The following is a 16,178-nucleotide window of genomic DNA, read 5'->3' as shown; positions in this document are numbered from 1 at the left end:
TATTAAAATGATTATAGAGAAACTAATACCAAATAAGAAAAAACAGTTCTCACCTTTGATACCTTGATTAGCTGGTGAAATTGGTTTGGTGGTTTCTATTACATAATCCAAAATGCTCTGGGTTATCTCACTGCCTCCCTGAAGTTTAGTTTCCAACAAAACTTTCTTTCTCTTTTTCTTTTGTCCTTCAATAGGAACTTCAAGCAACAAAATCTTGCAGACAATAAAATTGAACAATTATTTAAGCATCACTGAAACATTAGTTTTATTTATTTCACAAGCAGACTAGCAAGTTTTTGTTTTTAATTAACCAATTATAGTGCTATGTGCTGAATTCCCTAAATAGCAAGAGTATATGGGACATTCAACAGACACAGTAAGTGATTTTGAACACACTTTAACCCCATTTTTCAGGTCCTCAAAGTCATGGATGGCCTACTCTTATGTTACATTCCACAAAGCACTTTACTGCAGACTTCACAACCATCATGAATTCTGCTGAAGCATGGGGTTTGTCTACAAGTAATCATTTACAGAATATATTCCTTTTTATATTGTTAGTATTTTTTATTTTGCAGAAGCTGGAATCAAACTGTTGTTTCATTAGGCACAAATTACACCATTAATTATATGATGAATGTTTGATTTTTATTATCTGAAATCCTTTGATATAAAATAATAAAAGTATGAAGTCATTATATACAGGGCTTTTTATTTATAAAATGGATATTATAAAAGGAGAAGCATAACTGGCCAGTGAAGATTCCAAATTTGTGAGATTATGGTGTAACTTCACAAATTGGTACTAGGTAGTCAACTGTAAAAGCAGTGACAAAATCCAAAAAGTACTGAATGCATAATAGCATGTTCTGAAAAGTCATACTCACACGACCACCAAAGACACAGAAATGGGAAAAGCCAAGATCCCAATCTTGTTAAGTTCCATCCAGACACAGAGGGTCTACCAATTTGGAACATGTTATGGGACCAGGCCTTACTCTTAAAGACCTGACTCTGTTAACACCAGCACATGTGAGACAGAGTTTGTAGGCTCAGATTTTAAAATAGTAAGTGTTAGACATGTTCCTGTCAATATGCTGTGCTGAGATTTTTTCACATGTTGATTTTAAGCACAAGAAAATGTATTAACATAACATATTACAGTGTTTTAGTAAATGTTGGGTTAGTATACTAGACCAGCGGTTCTCAACCTTTTTTTCCCCCGAGTACCACTCGGGGGAAAAAAGAGGGGGGGGGGGGGGGAACGACTTTCGGCGGCAGTGGGGTTACGTGGGGGGAACAATGCCCTCCGCCGAAACCCTGCCGCCGTTTGCCCCTTTTTGGTAGCAGGGTTTCGCGGGGGGGAGAGGGGGGGGGGACGGACGACGATGGGGGGACACGGACGACTTTTGGCGGCGGATTCGGCGGCACGGTACGGCTCGCGTACCACCCAGCCTTCTTCAAAGTACCACTGGTGGTACGCGTACCACCGGTTGAGAACCGCTGCGCTAGACTGAAACACAGGTTCAGCTCTCTACTCTGCCACAGACATCCTGTGTGACTGTGGCCAAATCAGTTAGTCTCTCTGTAAAATAGGGATAATTGTACTTCCCTATGTCACAAAGGTTTTCCTGTGGATAAATAAAATAAATAAATAAGAGATTGTGGGACACTCAGCTCCTATGGTAACGGGAGCTAGATAAGTACCTAAGATTGCTCAGACAGTAAATATCTGTTTATCTAAATTAAATTAAGGTTTTTGTTTTTTCATTACATTATTTTTTTCATATTTTCAAACTTTAATCAAAGAAAGTTAAAAAATATAGTTTATACTTCATATGATTTAGCTCGATATTCCCGAGAATTCAGGCTAGCAGTATTCTTTGGACGAATCACAGCAACATATGCATCTCCTATGTTTTCCGGGTTTCCCATGGTTTATTCTTTTTCATTTATTACTAGAGACAAAGAAATAAACAGAAACCAAAGGATAAATTGAGTAAACAAGATAAAAACAAACTAAATAGGATATCATATGCTAGCATAAAGCATTATATTCACTGATGTTTACCCTTTAAAACAGATTATTCATCTTTTTTTTATTAGCTGGAGAAATTATTTCAATAGTTGTTACAACTCCTTTTCCTTTTCATGCACTAAGAGAATGTATGAGTGAAAAACCCCTACACTGTACAGAATTAATATGAATAAACCTGTTCTCTAACTTATTTTTACAATTAAGTTTGGAAGGATTAGATTTTTTGGATAAGTGTCAGTAAACATTGATTTCACCATGCACACACAAACTGATGAAAAAACATTACATCAATAATAACTGAAATTTACAAATGGGCAGAGCAAGAAAAATGCTGCTTGGGAACTTATTTGAGTTTAATTTTAAGACATTTACTTTGTAAATTTTGACATGTGACATTGACAATTTGTGCTGTAATGGTTGTAAAGCCAACTTTTTGACTATCAGTATCTACTATCATTAAATAATTGTCAGATTCCACCCCCCCAACTGTGAAAGTTTAAATTGACAAAAATAAAAAAAAATGCTTAAAACCTATAATTTTGCACAAATGGGAAAATTTAAAATCAATAAAAACAAAAAATATGCTTAAAACAAACATCAATATTACCTATTGAAATTATATTTTTTTTAAATTTGGGGAAAAAAATCAAATTCTGCAGAGCCTATTTGTAATGTAAAGATGACAACTGTATCTCTTTCAGCAAGCACATATCCTCTATATTTTGTAATTTGCCAAAAGGATAAGCAACTCTAGAAACTTGGAAAGTATAATACACAACTAATAACTCTTCTCAGTTTTTTAGTATATGTATGTAGTGTACAGTGTATCTGCTATTATAAATACCCCATTTCCACCAATTCAAGAACTAGAACCTCAAGAAAGAGTCTGAATCTCTGTTCTTCAATGGGAACTAGAACATTCTTACCAGGATCCCAAATAACAGAGCTGGGAAAAATAAGCTCTAAAACGAAATATTCCTTTTACTTCAGTGGGTCTCTAAGTGGGAGCAGAGGGTCCAGCCACACAGCTCATGGCAGACTGGAGCCATATTCATTCCAACTGACTGACAATTCTTTCAGGTCCTCAAAGCTGTGATTAGTCTTCCTTGTATTAAAATAGATTATATAGTGGCACTCCCTTATAATCCTAAAATCTTGCAATAAAATATATTAAATTTAAAAAAGAAATCTCCATAAAATAACTAGTTCTACACTTAACAATCGAGAAACAAGGTAATCTCTGGGCTCATGGCCCATTTCATCTGATCTTTTCCCTGACCCACAACTGAAAACCCTTTCATTGCCTATAATCAACATAGATTATATGCAAATTTGTCTCACCATAAAATGGAGATTTGCAGTGCTGCTGCACCTGTTCTGAGGATAAATAGAGAACTTCAGTCTTCCATGCACTCAATCCAGTATATTTCACCAGGATGAGATTAACTGAAAAATGCAAAGGGAAAAGAATAATAATTAAATGTAAAATGTTATAAACAAGACTGTGATAAAAAATGTTTTTCATCATTATGACAATTCCAGAATTAGATAAATTCATGGAGGATAGTCCATCAATGGTATTAACCAAGACGGTCAGGGATGCAACTCCATGCTCTGGGTATCCAAACTACCAGAAGCTGGGAGTGGATGATGGGGGATGGATCACTTGGTAATTGCCCTCTTCTGTTCATTCCCTCACTGTCAGAAGACAGGTTATTGGGCTAGACAGACCATTGGTCTGAGCCAGTATGGCCATTCTTATGAGAATGTTCTGCTAGCTTGAAGATATCAACACTAGGGTTGGGGTGGAAGTCTTTAAATATTGATTTGTATTATGGTAGCATCTATTAACTCACTCAAGCATCAGGGCCCCATTGTAACTAGATGCTGTACAGACATGTAACAAAGAAGATTGCCAGAGCTCTGCAGCAGGGACTATCAATCCGATTGATTGGAGACAAAGCATACAAAGTGGGGTTGGGTGGAGAGGATGAAATAACAATAAAATGAACAGATTTTAGCAGAAGTCGTAGTTAACGTTAAGATTTTGTCACAGTTATTTTAAGTAAAAGTTACGGACAGGTCGTGGGCAATAAACAAAAATTCACAGAAGCCCACGACCTGTCCGAGGAGGGGCGGGGCTTGACTGACGGCTGGGGGTGCTGAAATCTAAGACTGTGGGCGGTGGGAGGAGGGGCTGACATCCTGGAGCTCTTCATCAGGTCTGGGAAAGGTAATCAGAGTGTCACAGCTAAATACAAGGTGGAACAGATTGTTTAGCATAAGTAGTTCACCTGGAATTGTCCCTTGAAATACGTGTTAAGTGGTCTGTTAAGCCCCTTCCAATCAAGGGAGGGGGAGAGGGAAAGAAGGGACAGAAGACCTAAACTTCCTCACAGCTTTCCACCACAACCTCAACAACCATCACCCACCCATTAAACTCTCTCTGGAACACTCTCACACTAGCATCAACTTCCTGGATGCCACAATCAGTTTCAAGAATGGAACCCTACAGACAACTATATACAAGAAACCCACAGATCACCACATAAATCTTCACAGAACCAGTAACCACCCCAAACACACCAAGAAATCTGTTATCTACAGCCAAGCACTCAGATACCACAGAATATGCTACGAGGAAATGGTCCACCTTAGCACACTTAAAACCCCCTTCACCAAACATGGACACTTCACCAGAGAAATAGATCGCATCATGGATGGGGACACCCAAATACCCCAAAAGAACCTGCTTCCATACAGAAATAAAACCCCCTCTGACCACACACCTGCTGTTGTCATCTACCACCCCAGACTGGAACCCACAAGGGGTATCAAACAATTACAGCCGTTACTCGATGGGAACCCCATCCTGAAATAAATATTTCTTGAACCCCACTTCTGGCCTTCAAACAACATCCCCAAGCTCATCCTCAGAAGCAAGCTCCCCACAGACCAGGACACATCAACTCAAAGCAGCACTAGACCCTGCCAGAACAACAGATGCAAAAGCTGCAGACCTATCTCCACTGCTACAATAATCAACACCCACAACAACATATCTGTCAAGATCCACAAGTCCTACACATGCCTATCACAACATGTAGTGTATCTCATATCCAGTGCACTAAATGCCCAATGTGGGTGAGCAACTAGGTGGGTGAAACCAGACAATTGCTATGCTCTCAAATAAACTCACACAGGAAATTGATTAAAGATAAAAACACCACATCACCTGTGTAAGGCAGCTTACATCGACCTAATTTGGTAAGCGTCTACACTACAATGTTGCTCCCACTGATGTAAATCGCCCAGTACACTGACTGAGACCCTATCTATACTTACCTCCGGGATTAGGTGGCAGTCAATGGGAGTTACGCAAGCTATGCAAAAAACTTGTGTAACTCCCAATGACTTCTGGGCTCCTCTTCTGTACGCCGTCTTCACTGCACTGCGACACTTGTGAAGGTCGTCTTAGTACGTCGATTTCTGGATCGACTGAGCGGGTCTTCACTGACCGTTCAGCTAATCCAGAGAAATTGATCTGACGGCGGCGACTTTGACGCCGTCAGTGTAGCCGTAGCCTGAATAACTCCACCTCCACGAGAGGCACAGCGCTTAGGTCGGTGTAATTAGGTCGATGAAGTGTCAGTGTGGACACTGCATTGACTGTTCCTAGCCTGAGCCCCACTGCCTGGGGCTGATATCTGGAGCTGGAGCCCTGCTGCCTGGGGCTCTGGCTGTCAGCCCCGGGTGGCAGGGCTCCATCTGTCAGTGCCCTACAATGATAGCCAGTGCAAGCGCTCCTGGTGAGGATGCGCACCACCGAGAGATGCTAGTGTGGACATACACACCGATTTAATTACTGTGGCGGCTGTGTACGTTAATGTAACTTAAGTCGACTTAATTTTGTAGTGCAGACATGCCCTATAAGTACATTTCCCAAGCCTGAAGAAGAGCTCTGTGTAAACCAGCTTTTGACAACAGTAGCCTCTTCTGCAGATCCAGAAAGAATATTTTCTTTATTTCAGTTTAGTCAACATGCTCAGTTCAATGACTATTTCATTCAAAGTTATAAAACCAACTGGGAGCTGAAAATACAGGAAACTTTGTTTTCCTCTTCCAATCTGTAAATAAAAAATAGGTAAGAGAGGACAAAGATCTACTAGTTTTAAAATACTGAAGGACAATGATAAATAGAACCAACCAGCTTTTGATAAGGTCTCCTACAGTATTCTTAGCAGCAAGTTAAAGAAGCGTGGGTTGGATGACCGGACTATAACATGGATAGAAAGCTGGCTAGATCATCGGGCTCAATGGGTAGTGACAACGGCTCAAAGTCTAGTTGGCAGCCAGTAACAAGCGGTGTGCCCCAGGGGTTGGTGCTGGGGCCAGTTTTGTTCAACATCTTCATTAATGATCAGGTGGATGAGGTGGATTGCACCCTCAGCAAGTTTGCAGATGACACTAAGCTGGGAAGAGTGGTAGATGCTGGAGGGTAGGGATAGGGTACAGAGTGACCTAGACAAATTGGAGGATTAGGCCAAAAAAAAATCTGATTAGATTTAACAAGGACAAGTGCAGAGTCCTGCACTTAGGATGGAAGAATCCTATGCACTGCTACAGACTGGGGACCAATTGGCTAAGCAGCAGTTCTGCAGAAAAGGACCTCGGGATTACAGTGGACAAGAACCTGGACATGAGTCAACAGTGTGCCCTTATTGCCAAGAAGGCTAATGGCATATTGAGCTGCATTAGTAGAAGCATTGCCAGCGGATCGAGGGAAGTGATTATTCGCCTCTATTTGGCACTGGTAAGGCCACATTTGGAGTATTGTGTCCAGTTTTGGGCCTCCCGCTACAGAAAGGATGTGGACAAATTGGAAAGAGTCCAGAGAAGGGCAACAAAAATGATTAGGGGACTGGACCACATGACTTATGAGGAGAGGCTGAGGGAACTAGGCTTGTTTAGTCTGCAGAAGAGAAGAATGAGGGGGGATTTGATAGCAGCCTTTAACTACCTGAAAGGGGGTTCCAGGGAGGATGGAACTAGGCCGTTCTTGGTGGTAGTAAATGACAGAACTAGGAGCAATGGTCTCAAGTTGCAGTGGGGGAGGTCTTATGTTGGATATTAGGAAAAACTTTTTCACCAAGAGGGTGGTGAAGCACTGGAATGGGTTACCTAGGGAGGTGGTGGAATCTGCATCCTTAGAGGTTTTTAAGGTGTGGCTTGACAAAGCCTTGGTTGGGATGATTTAGTTGAAGTTGGTCATGCTTTGAGCAGGGCGTTGGACTAGATGACCTCCTGAGGTCCCTTCCAATACTAATCTTCTATCATTCTATGGATCAGTTCAATTCACTAACTACAGATAATACTTTGTTTAATAAATCAGTTCGTTTTAAATGCAACATGTTTTGATAAATCTTTTCTCTTATATACTCAATATATTTAAGGTAGTTTTAGTTAAATAATAAACACAATTTTGAAATGCAGTTTTTGTGGCATTTAATTGAATTTGAACTACGAAATAGAGCTTGACACTCATCGTAAGTAAAAAATAAATTATCATCTAGTAAATAAGGAATGCATTATTCACCATTATCTAACATAAACAATGTAAAAGTTAAGAATTTGAATAAGAGTCTGAATAAATGTAAGTTAAACTATACAATTGCTTAAATAAATGTCTATCGATATAGCATATCATCCTGGTTAACAAAAAGAAAGACCAAATTTAGTGCAAAAGCTACATTTAGCTACAAATCAACATGTTTTAAGGGTTACTAACCAATGAGAAACAACCTTTAGGAATCTTTAGAATTAGCAATCTTTAGGATTGTTAGAGGCTAACAATCTTTAGGAAGATAACAAAAGTACAAATGCAAAACAAGATTAAATTTGATGATTTAAGTCAAGGTTTCCTGCTTGCTGATTTAACTCATGATTAAAACTGATTATTTAAATTGCTTTGATTTGTTTTTTAGTGAATGTCTTTTGACCCTTCCCAACTTCCTGCCATCCTATCTTTGAAGTGAAGTCTTTTCTTTAGTGGTCTCCCAAATGAGGAAAAAGAACCAAGGTTCATCTCAGAGCTGCTGGCTTCTAGTGAGATGTGAATATTAGGTGAAGGAAGAGGTGCATACTATATTATTCTATAAAGCCCCCCCCCCCCCCCCCAGTCTTACTTCTAGGTTTTGGTTTAAACAAATATAATTTTTAATACACATACATCCCTCTGATTTGACTTCTGTCAGAGAAACGCCTTTTATTTGTATTTACAATTGGCTTGGGCATCCTCTTGGGTAAAAGAAACTACATAAATTCGTCATTATCTTTTCTATCAATCAACAAACCCATCATTTCTGAGAATCGGAGATGGGAACGGAATACATCATTTCCTCCCCGTTCAGACCTCCATGCTGCACACTCCCCCAAAGGTTAACCAGAAATAATTTGCACACAGCGATTAGTTAAGGGCCAGATCCTGCAAACATTTAGCGAAGCAAGTGGTCCTTACTGAAGTGAGCAGCCCCACTGAAGATAGTGTCTAAGTTCTACGGCTATTTCGGGGGAACTCAACAGAAAAACAACTAAGTGGAGATCTTTATAACACAAAGCACAGGTCTGGTGGTGCGTCTAAGTCACAAGCGATCCCAGTGGGGTCATTGGACTGAAGGAAAAATTAACTTTGTGCAGAACTGAGATGAGCTATTGTTTCCATGAGACAGCGAATAGCAGAGACACACCCAGGGCAAGGGCAAGGGCAAGCCACCCCTTCCCGAGTCCGAGTCCCAGTCCAGTCCCCACCCCTCCAAGCTCCAATAAGCGAGACAAGTAGAGGAGGACGAGGCTAAGCACTAGCCTGCCCGCTGTAACAGCACTCCCCAGGGGAAGGGATCTTTCTGAAAGTTTCTGGATGGGTGGGGTGGATGGAGCGGAAACCTCTCCCCCGCCCCGGAAGGCAGGCAGAGGCGCTGGCAGCAGGGGCTCTTCTCAATAGCGGCCCTTTCCTCTAGGGGTGGGAGAAGCTTCCCCAAACTTTCCTCCGGCCTGTTGATCTCTGGTCAGGCTGCCCCACCTCGAAGCAGCAACAGGGGCTGATGCTTATTGGCTGCGGCTGGGCCGGGGCAAAATGGGGGGCTCCAGCCCTCTCACCCGAGGCCGCCTCCCCCTCAGATAACACGGCGCAGCAGTTCAGCGGCTGAGAGGGGAGCCTGGTGGCGGCCGCGGCACCGGTTCGGCTCCCTCCACCCCGCTCTCTTACCAGGTGGCGCCTGGAGCCTCCCCCCGGGACGCATCCTCCAGCGCGGCGCTCGGGTCCAGGCCCGCCCCTGCTCCGCAGGCACAGACAGAGCGAGCCGGCCCCGCCCAGCTCCCTCCCCCTGGGCCGGCAGATCCGCTTCCCGTCCGGGCCCCCGCTGCTGGCCTTAGCTCAGCTCAGCTGTTGCCGATGAATTTCCGGGTCGGCGGCCTCAGCTCAGCTGCTGCTGCTGCCGCCGCCGCTGGCTGGCGTCGGCCGTTGGCCACGAGCTGACTCGGGACTGGGCTGCAGCCGCAGGCCGGGCGGGCGCGTGAGGCGCCGCGGAGGTGGAGGGAGCCGCCGCCGCCGCCGCGAGGAGGGCCTAGTCCGAGCGGAGGGGGAGCCGCGCCGTCAAACAAAGGGTAGCGCCCGAGAGCCCGCCGCAGAGCCCGGCCAGAGCCCGCTCCCCGCCCCGGCGAGCGCCTCACTCGGGGGACCCCAGCCTGGGGGCAGATGGAGGTGCTGGATGCAGGGAGAAGAAGCGGCGGGGAGAGACTCTCTGAGGAGCCGGTGAGTGACCCGCTGTGCCGGGGCCCGGGGGCGTGCCGTGCCGTGCCGTGCCGTGTCCCCTCAGACACGGCGGCCCCGCCTGAGCGCCGCGTTCCTCGGGGGGCGCCGAGGAGTCCGCCCCTTCTCGGACTGTGCGGTGCCGTGGGTTGCGGGGAGGGAAAGGCAAAGGCACCGCAGACAGAAGAAGAGTCTGCTCCTCTGCATGTCTGCAGCCCTGGGCGTCCCGGGGGAGGGGCAGCTAACCGGAGCCAATTCTGAATGCAGCAGGGCAGGGGAGTTTTGCTGAGGAGCCCAGTGCAGAGAAGAGAGGCGGCGGCTCCAGGGATGTCTCGGTTTTTGTTGCCACCAAAACAAAAGAGATCGGAAAGGCAGACTGTGTGCGCCTGTATATACTACACACTTAGTGCTTAGTAAACATTACCCGGCCTTTGGCACCAAGATTCACAGAGTTAACTGGTCTGACATGCCCTATTTTGAAGAACCTAGTGCGAATGAATGATTTGGTGAAGCCTCCTTAATTGTGGGAAGCTCGAGACCATCTCCGCTGTTTAAGGCATGTGTGTCAGACTATGGACAATATGCGGTGTTTGCATTGTATAATATATATTTGCATGCATCCAGATTTGTTGCTTACGAGGAATCGATTTCACTTCCCACGGTGACTTTCCCCGTCGCGTTTTAGTCACTTGTAATTCGCGAGACAGTGAAAGGTTTGCAATGTGTGGTGGATTGTTTACTTGGCAACTTCTTGGATAAAGTAGTGGGGATGTTCAGTTTTTCCTGGTAAGTGATACATATATATATACACACACCATTCATCAATTTCTATTTTTCTGGGTGCTGTGTACTATGAATTTCTTGAGACCATTAAGAAGACAAGAATGGAAATATCAATGGTAGTTTTGTTGTACCCACAGAATTATAAGAAGCTTGAATTGTCATAGCTCAGTATCAGTTCCTGTGTTTAAAAACAAATATTTGCATTGACTTTAAGTAAATTTAGGAAGTTTTTACAAAGGAGATATATTATTAAAATAGGAGAGTGTGGGGGGCATGTGCAGCTATAATTATAGTTGTGATCCTTTTGATATAACCCTGTTTTCAAAATGCATAGCTTGGTCATAAACAATCACTGTTGGGTGAAATTGAGCATTCAGAGTTTCAGATTGGAAATTTTTTCCTTTACAAAATTGAGCCCTGATCCTGTAAAATCACTCACAAGTGCCAGTAGGACCCCTTGATTTGCATTTAAATAATAAATTTAAGCCACTTTATTAGAAAATGTGGATTTTAAAAAAATAAAGTAAACCCTTACTAATTTGTATTTACTGTGTCCTCCTCCCCTTCCCCCCATCAAGGTTACAAAGTCACAAAATATTTTGTTCACTTAATTTTGAAAGCTAGTTTGGTTTCAAATAAGGTTCAGATACTGCACCTGATTGTGCGTGAGTGGACACCTACATCCATGCAGAGCACCTTTTGACTTCAGAAGCTCTCCCTGTGGGCACAGAAGTGAGACCAGTTTTTTGTGTGTGTCTGTATTACTAGCTGTGCAGATAAATTAAGTAGAACTAACAAGATTCTCTTCTAGTATATTTGCTAGTTACTATTGGTTTTTTGTTTTTTTACCGTAGTTAGTTCATTACTCTGAGGAATTAGTCTCTTTTAGGTATTTGAGGAAAAACAGCAAGTGCTCTTTTTTCTCTGAAATTGCTACCTGTAAGCAAGAAATATTTTCCAATACAAAATTTTAGGGATTTATAGAGCCTGTTTATTGGGGTCCCTATATAGCAACTGACCATATAAAGTGAGGGAGTGAGGCAATGTAATTCAAAGCAGGACTTTCTGAGCATGGAAAGAGCAAACTGCATGAAGAGATGAGAAACTGCAACACAGGCTTCTGGAATCTTATCCTAAACCTTTCTGTGCAGGGTGGATTGATTTAAATCAAGTTTCCCACTGATACTTGTTGACATTTCTTAATGGTGCAAATCTGGTCACTAAAACATGTTAATTTACAACTCAATACAGCATTTTACAACATCTAGGAGGGTATGCTTTGTGTAATTTTTTAGATAACTTGTTTTTTATTAATATAGGAAATAGTACATAATACTCATTACTTGTGTCAAGCTGGAGATGCAGCAGCAGTACATTAGGAATGGTAAGAACTAAATCACATATACAAACACAATAGCACTTATATTTTATTAAACTAAATCTAAAATGTTACATAAATGTTTCATATTTGCAATTGCAGCAGTCTCCTGAGTTGCCAGCTGATGTCTGTCCTTAAACTCTTTTTTTTTAAATTGTCACCTTATTAATTCTAACAGACAAGTCATCACAACACTAAACATACGCTGTCCTTAAAACTTCTACAACTAGCTCTCATCTTCCCCATTCCCACTGTCATTTTTATTCATAGACTGAAACAGAAATACAAGTTTTCCTGCTTTTTCAACTCCCAGTCGATTTCTTAGCTTTGAGTGAATAATACCAAATGATGAAAATATTCTTTGTGCCTGCAGAGGAAGCTACTGCTGTGAAAAGTTGGCTTAGCAACTGAAGGAGCTCTGTTTCAAGGTGCCTGGCTAATGATTTCCACCAATTCAGGGGTGTGACTTTGTTCAAAACACCATCAGTAAACATGTACTGTTAAATGGTTCCGCTCCAGCCCTGAAATTTATTATGACTGGCATAACTGAGGAGTGATTTTTGAGATGTCTATGCCATGGCAGCAGCATCTTCTTCAGAAGTTAGGCATCTACCTTTATATCTGGGGTTGAGAATGCTTGCAAGAAAATGAGGTGGAATTAGTACTTGATCCATTATCTTCTTTATTGCTTGCAGTTTAACTTTCTAGTGAGGTATTTCTTTCTTCTGTGTCTCTTGAAGTGCCTTCCAAATTTCGACAGCATCAGCAATGCAGCAACAATTTCTCTGAAGTTTGTTTAAGGCTATGGATATAGGCTTCAGTATACAGAGCATATCCTTCACATTCCTCTTTAATCCAATGTTAAATACTTTGGATGAGATACTTCCATCTATTTTATCACGGTTTTCTTCTCAAAGTTTTATGAGAATAGGCCAGTTCTTAATAAATTGTTCAAAACAATCAACCACAGAATTCTATCGAACATCTTGAGGGAGAATTAGTTTGGATCCTCCTGCTGTCTTCAGTGAAGCGGAAGCAAAATGGTTGTTATGGAAGTATTTTGTGACTTCGACAACATTTTTTTTTTATTCCTGGAGAAGACATACTTAAGTCTTTGGCTAAAAGATGCATTAAATGGGCATTACAGCCATATGTTATAAGGAGCATTCCTTCCATTTCTTCTTCTAGTTATCTTCTCATCTTTGCCATGTTTGCAGCATTGTCTGTGACAAAACTGTACATGTGACAGTTTATTACAGTTCTCACTGCCACTTCTTTTAATATTCTGTCGTGTGGGCATTCCCTGATGTATCTATTGGTTCTGAAAGATATGCAGCCCCATCTTCTGTTGTCACACAGGCACATATTACTGAATCATTGTGTACATTGCTCCACCCATTGAGGCTTAAACTGGCAAATTTCCCCTCAGTATTTCTTGCACACTGTTGAAGTTCTTTCTCATACACTGTATCTAGCAACTTTCCACCATTATTTGCTCTACCAGGTGAAGTGTTGTCTGGTTGTAAGGACTCAACCATGGCAATGAAGTGTTTATTGTTAAAAATGCGAAAAGGAGAATTTGTGGCATAAATGAACCAAACAATCTGTTCATCTATGGTGTCTTTTTGGTATTTGCTGGTCCTTACTACAAACCCATCTATAGTGGTGGTTTTACTGGATGATTGAAATCTTTTGCTTGCTACTGATACTTTGTTGTCTGTCTGAAATATGTTTAGTTGCAGCACTGCTGCTAAAAGTACCAATGGATGACTGAAGTTGTTGCAGATAGACAGTCAAAGTCAAAGTCTCTTATGCTTAAATGGAAACAAAATTCAAAAACAATTTTGAATAATTGTTCTTCTCAGTTAATTATTCACATTTATTTCAGCAAGGATGCAGATCTGACTCCAAATTACCAAAAAAGATAAGACTGACGGCACTTAGAGTGCACTTAATTTTGGAGTAAGTCCCATAGAACTCACTGGCACTTCTGTATTTTGAGAAAACAAGTATAGGATGGAGTTCCCTTTGGAAAGCTGAGTTATGCTGAAGTAAGATAGGGAATAGACTTATGGCATCACCATTATGGTCTGTGGCCATGATGTTCCAAAATAAGGGGCATGTCTTATGCAATATAAAATAAGAAAATGACAACTGGCAACTCTAGATTTCTCTTACTGCAGCTTTCTGTACTGTATACTTGGATGATAGATTCTGAACCTAGTTAACTAATTAAACAAGCCATAAGGATTAGCTAAACTAAACTTTATTTTCTAGCAACATCCAACATAGCAAACAGCTTGGGAATTTACTTGTTAAATCACACTTATACTGAAAGGCATAGAGAGTGTCTTGAAGAATAAATAATTCACTTTGCAATGCATCAAGTTACTAACCAGTTGATCCACATTGTTCTTCAGACATAGCCACATGTTCATCCTCATCATTTTCTCCCCGTAAGCATTATAATGTTTCATTCTTGCAACTAGGCCCTGCATCTCCTCCTTGCACTGCTTACACTTGACATGTTTTCCTTTTTTACCCAGGATGTGCTCCTGTACTGGAACAATTTGTTCTCTCATACCTGTGATGTATCAGGGGGTTTGATTTAGGAAGTTAATGTTGTTGCTTTAAATAGCTTACTTAGTTGTAAATTGAAATTAGTGTATCAAATGTGTATTTCATACTTAGTTGTAAACTAAAATTTTTAAAATACATGAAGTAATATATAAAAGAGAGGACTTGGCCATTCATAGAACCATAGATAACTAGGATTGGAAGGGACCTCAGGAGGTCATCTGGTCTAACCCCCTGCTCAAAGCAGAACCAACCCCAATTAAATTATCCCAGACAGAGATTTGTCAAGCCACACCTTAAAAACCTCTAAAGATGGAGATTCCACCACCTTCCTAGGTAACCCGTTCCAGTGCTTCACCACCCTCTTGGTGAAAAAGTTTTTCCTAATATCCAACATAAGACCTCCCCCACTGCAACTTGAGACCATTGCTCCTAGTTCTGCCATTTACTACCACCAAGAATGGCCTAGTTCCATCCTCCCTGGAACCCCCTTTCAGGTAGTTAAAGGCTGCTATCAAATCCCCCCTCATTCTTCTCTTCTGCAGACTAAACAAGCCTAGTTCCCTCAGCCTCTCCTCATAAGTCATGTGGTCCAGTCCCCTAATCATTTTTGTTGCCCTTCTCTGGACTCTTTCCAATTTGTCCACATCCTTTCTGTAGCGGGAGGCCCAAAACTGGACACAATACTCCAAATGTGGCCTTACCAGTGCCAAATAGAGGCGAATAATCACTTCCCTCGATCTGCTGGCAATGCTTCTACTAATGCAACCCAATATGCCATTAGCCTTCTTGGCAATAAGGGCACACTGTTGACTCATGTCCAGGTTCTTGTCCACTGTAACCCCGAGGTCCTCTTCAGCTGACCTGCTGCCTATCCAGTCGGTCCCCAGTCTGTAGCAGTGCATGGGATTTTTCTGTCCTAAGTGCTGGACTCTGCACTTGCCCTTGTTGAACTTCATCAGATGTCTTTTGGCCCAATCCTCTCATTTGTCTAGGTCACTCTGTATCCCATTCCTGCCCTCCACTGTATCTACCACTCTCTCCAGCTTAGTGTCATCTGCAAATTTGCTGAGGGTGCAATTCACCCCATCCTCCAGATCAGAAATGAAGATATTGAACAAAACTGGCCCCAGCACCGATCCCTGGGGCACTCCACTTGTTACTGGCTGCCAACTAGACTTTGAGCCATTGATCACTACCCATTGAACCCAATGATCTAGCCACCTTTCTAGCCATCTTATAGTCAATTCATCCAATCTAAACTTCTTTAACTTGCTGATAAGAATACGGTGGGAGACTGTATCAAAAGCTTTGCTAAAGTCAAGGTATATCACATCCACTGCTTTCCCCACATCCACAGAACTAGTCATCTCATCATAGAAGGCAATCAGGTTGGTCAGATGTGACTTGCCCTTGGTGAATCCATGCTGACTATTGCTAATCACCTTCCTCTCTTCCAAATGTCTCAAAATGGATTCCTTGAGGACCTGCTCCATGATTTTTCCAGGGACTGAGGTGAGGCTGACCCAGTCTGTAGTTCCCCAGATCCTCCTCCTTCCCTTTTCTGAAGATGAACACGATATTTGCCCCTTTCC

General features: G+C 42.1%; 2 protein-coding genes across 4 annotated transcripts in view; one reads left to right on the top strand and one right to left on the bottom strand.

Annotated features, from left to right (window-relative positions):
* Positions 1-9,404, bottom strand: part of KRIT1 (KRIT1 ankyrin repeat containing) — a 41,661-nt gene extending 32,257 nt beyond the window's left edge. Inside the window, exons 1-4 of the mRNA XM_067562211.1 lie at positions 9,303-9,404; positions 3,380-3,484; positions 1,834-1,958; positions 54-213 (exon numbers count right to left, since the gene is read on the bottom strand). Coding sequence (XP_067418312.1) covers positions 54-213; positions 1,834-1,935 — 262 coding nt within the window. The 5' untranslated portion in view covers positions 1,936-1,958; positions 3,380-3,484; positions 9,303-9,404. The remainder of the gene's footprint in view (positions 1-53; positions 214-1,833; positions 1,959-3,379; positions 3,485-9,302) is intronic.
* A 75-nt stretch (positions 9,405-9,479) lies between these two features.
* ANKIB1 (ankyrin repeat and IBR domain containing 1) overlaps positions 9,480-16,178 on the top strand; it is a 172,436-nt gene continuing 165,737 nt past the window's right edge. For all 3 annotated transcript variants that reach the window (XM_067562209.1, XM_067562210.1, XM_067562207.1), the window contains exon 1: positions 9,480-9,848. The gene's annotated coding sequence lies outside the window, so the exon portion shown is untranslated. The remainder of the gene's footprint in view (positions 9,849-16,178) is intronic.

This window comes from Emydura macquarii, unplaced genomic scaffold (genome assembly GCF_026122565.2).
Source record: "Emydura macquarii macquarii isolate MOO-44397 ecotype Brisbane River unplaced genomic scaffold, CSIRO-AGI_Emac_v2 contig_2422, whole genome shotgun sequence".
Classification (NCBI taxonomy): Eukaryota; Metazoa; Chordata; order Testudines; family Chelidae; genus Emydura; species Emydura macquarii.
This window is presented reverse-complemented; position numbering and strand designations above follow the sequence as displayed.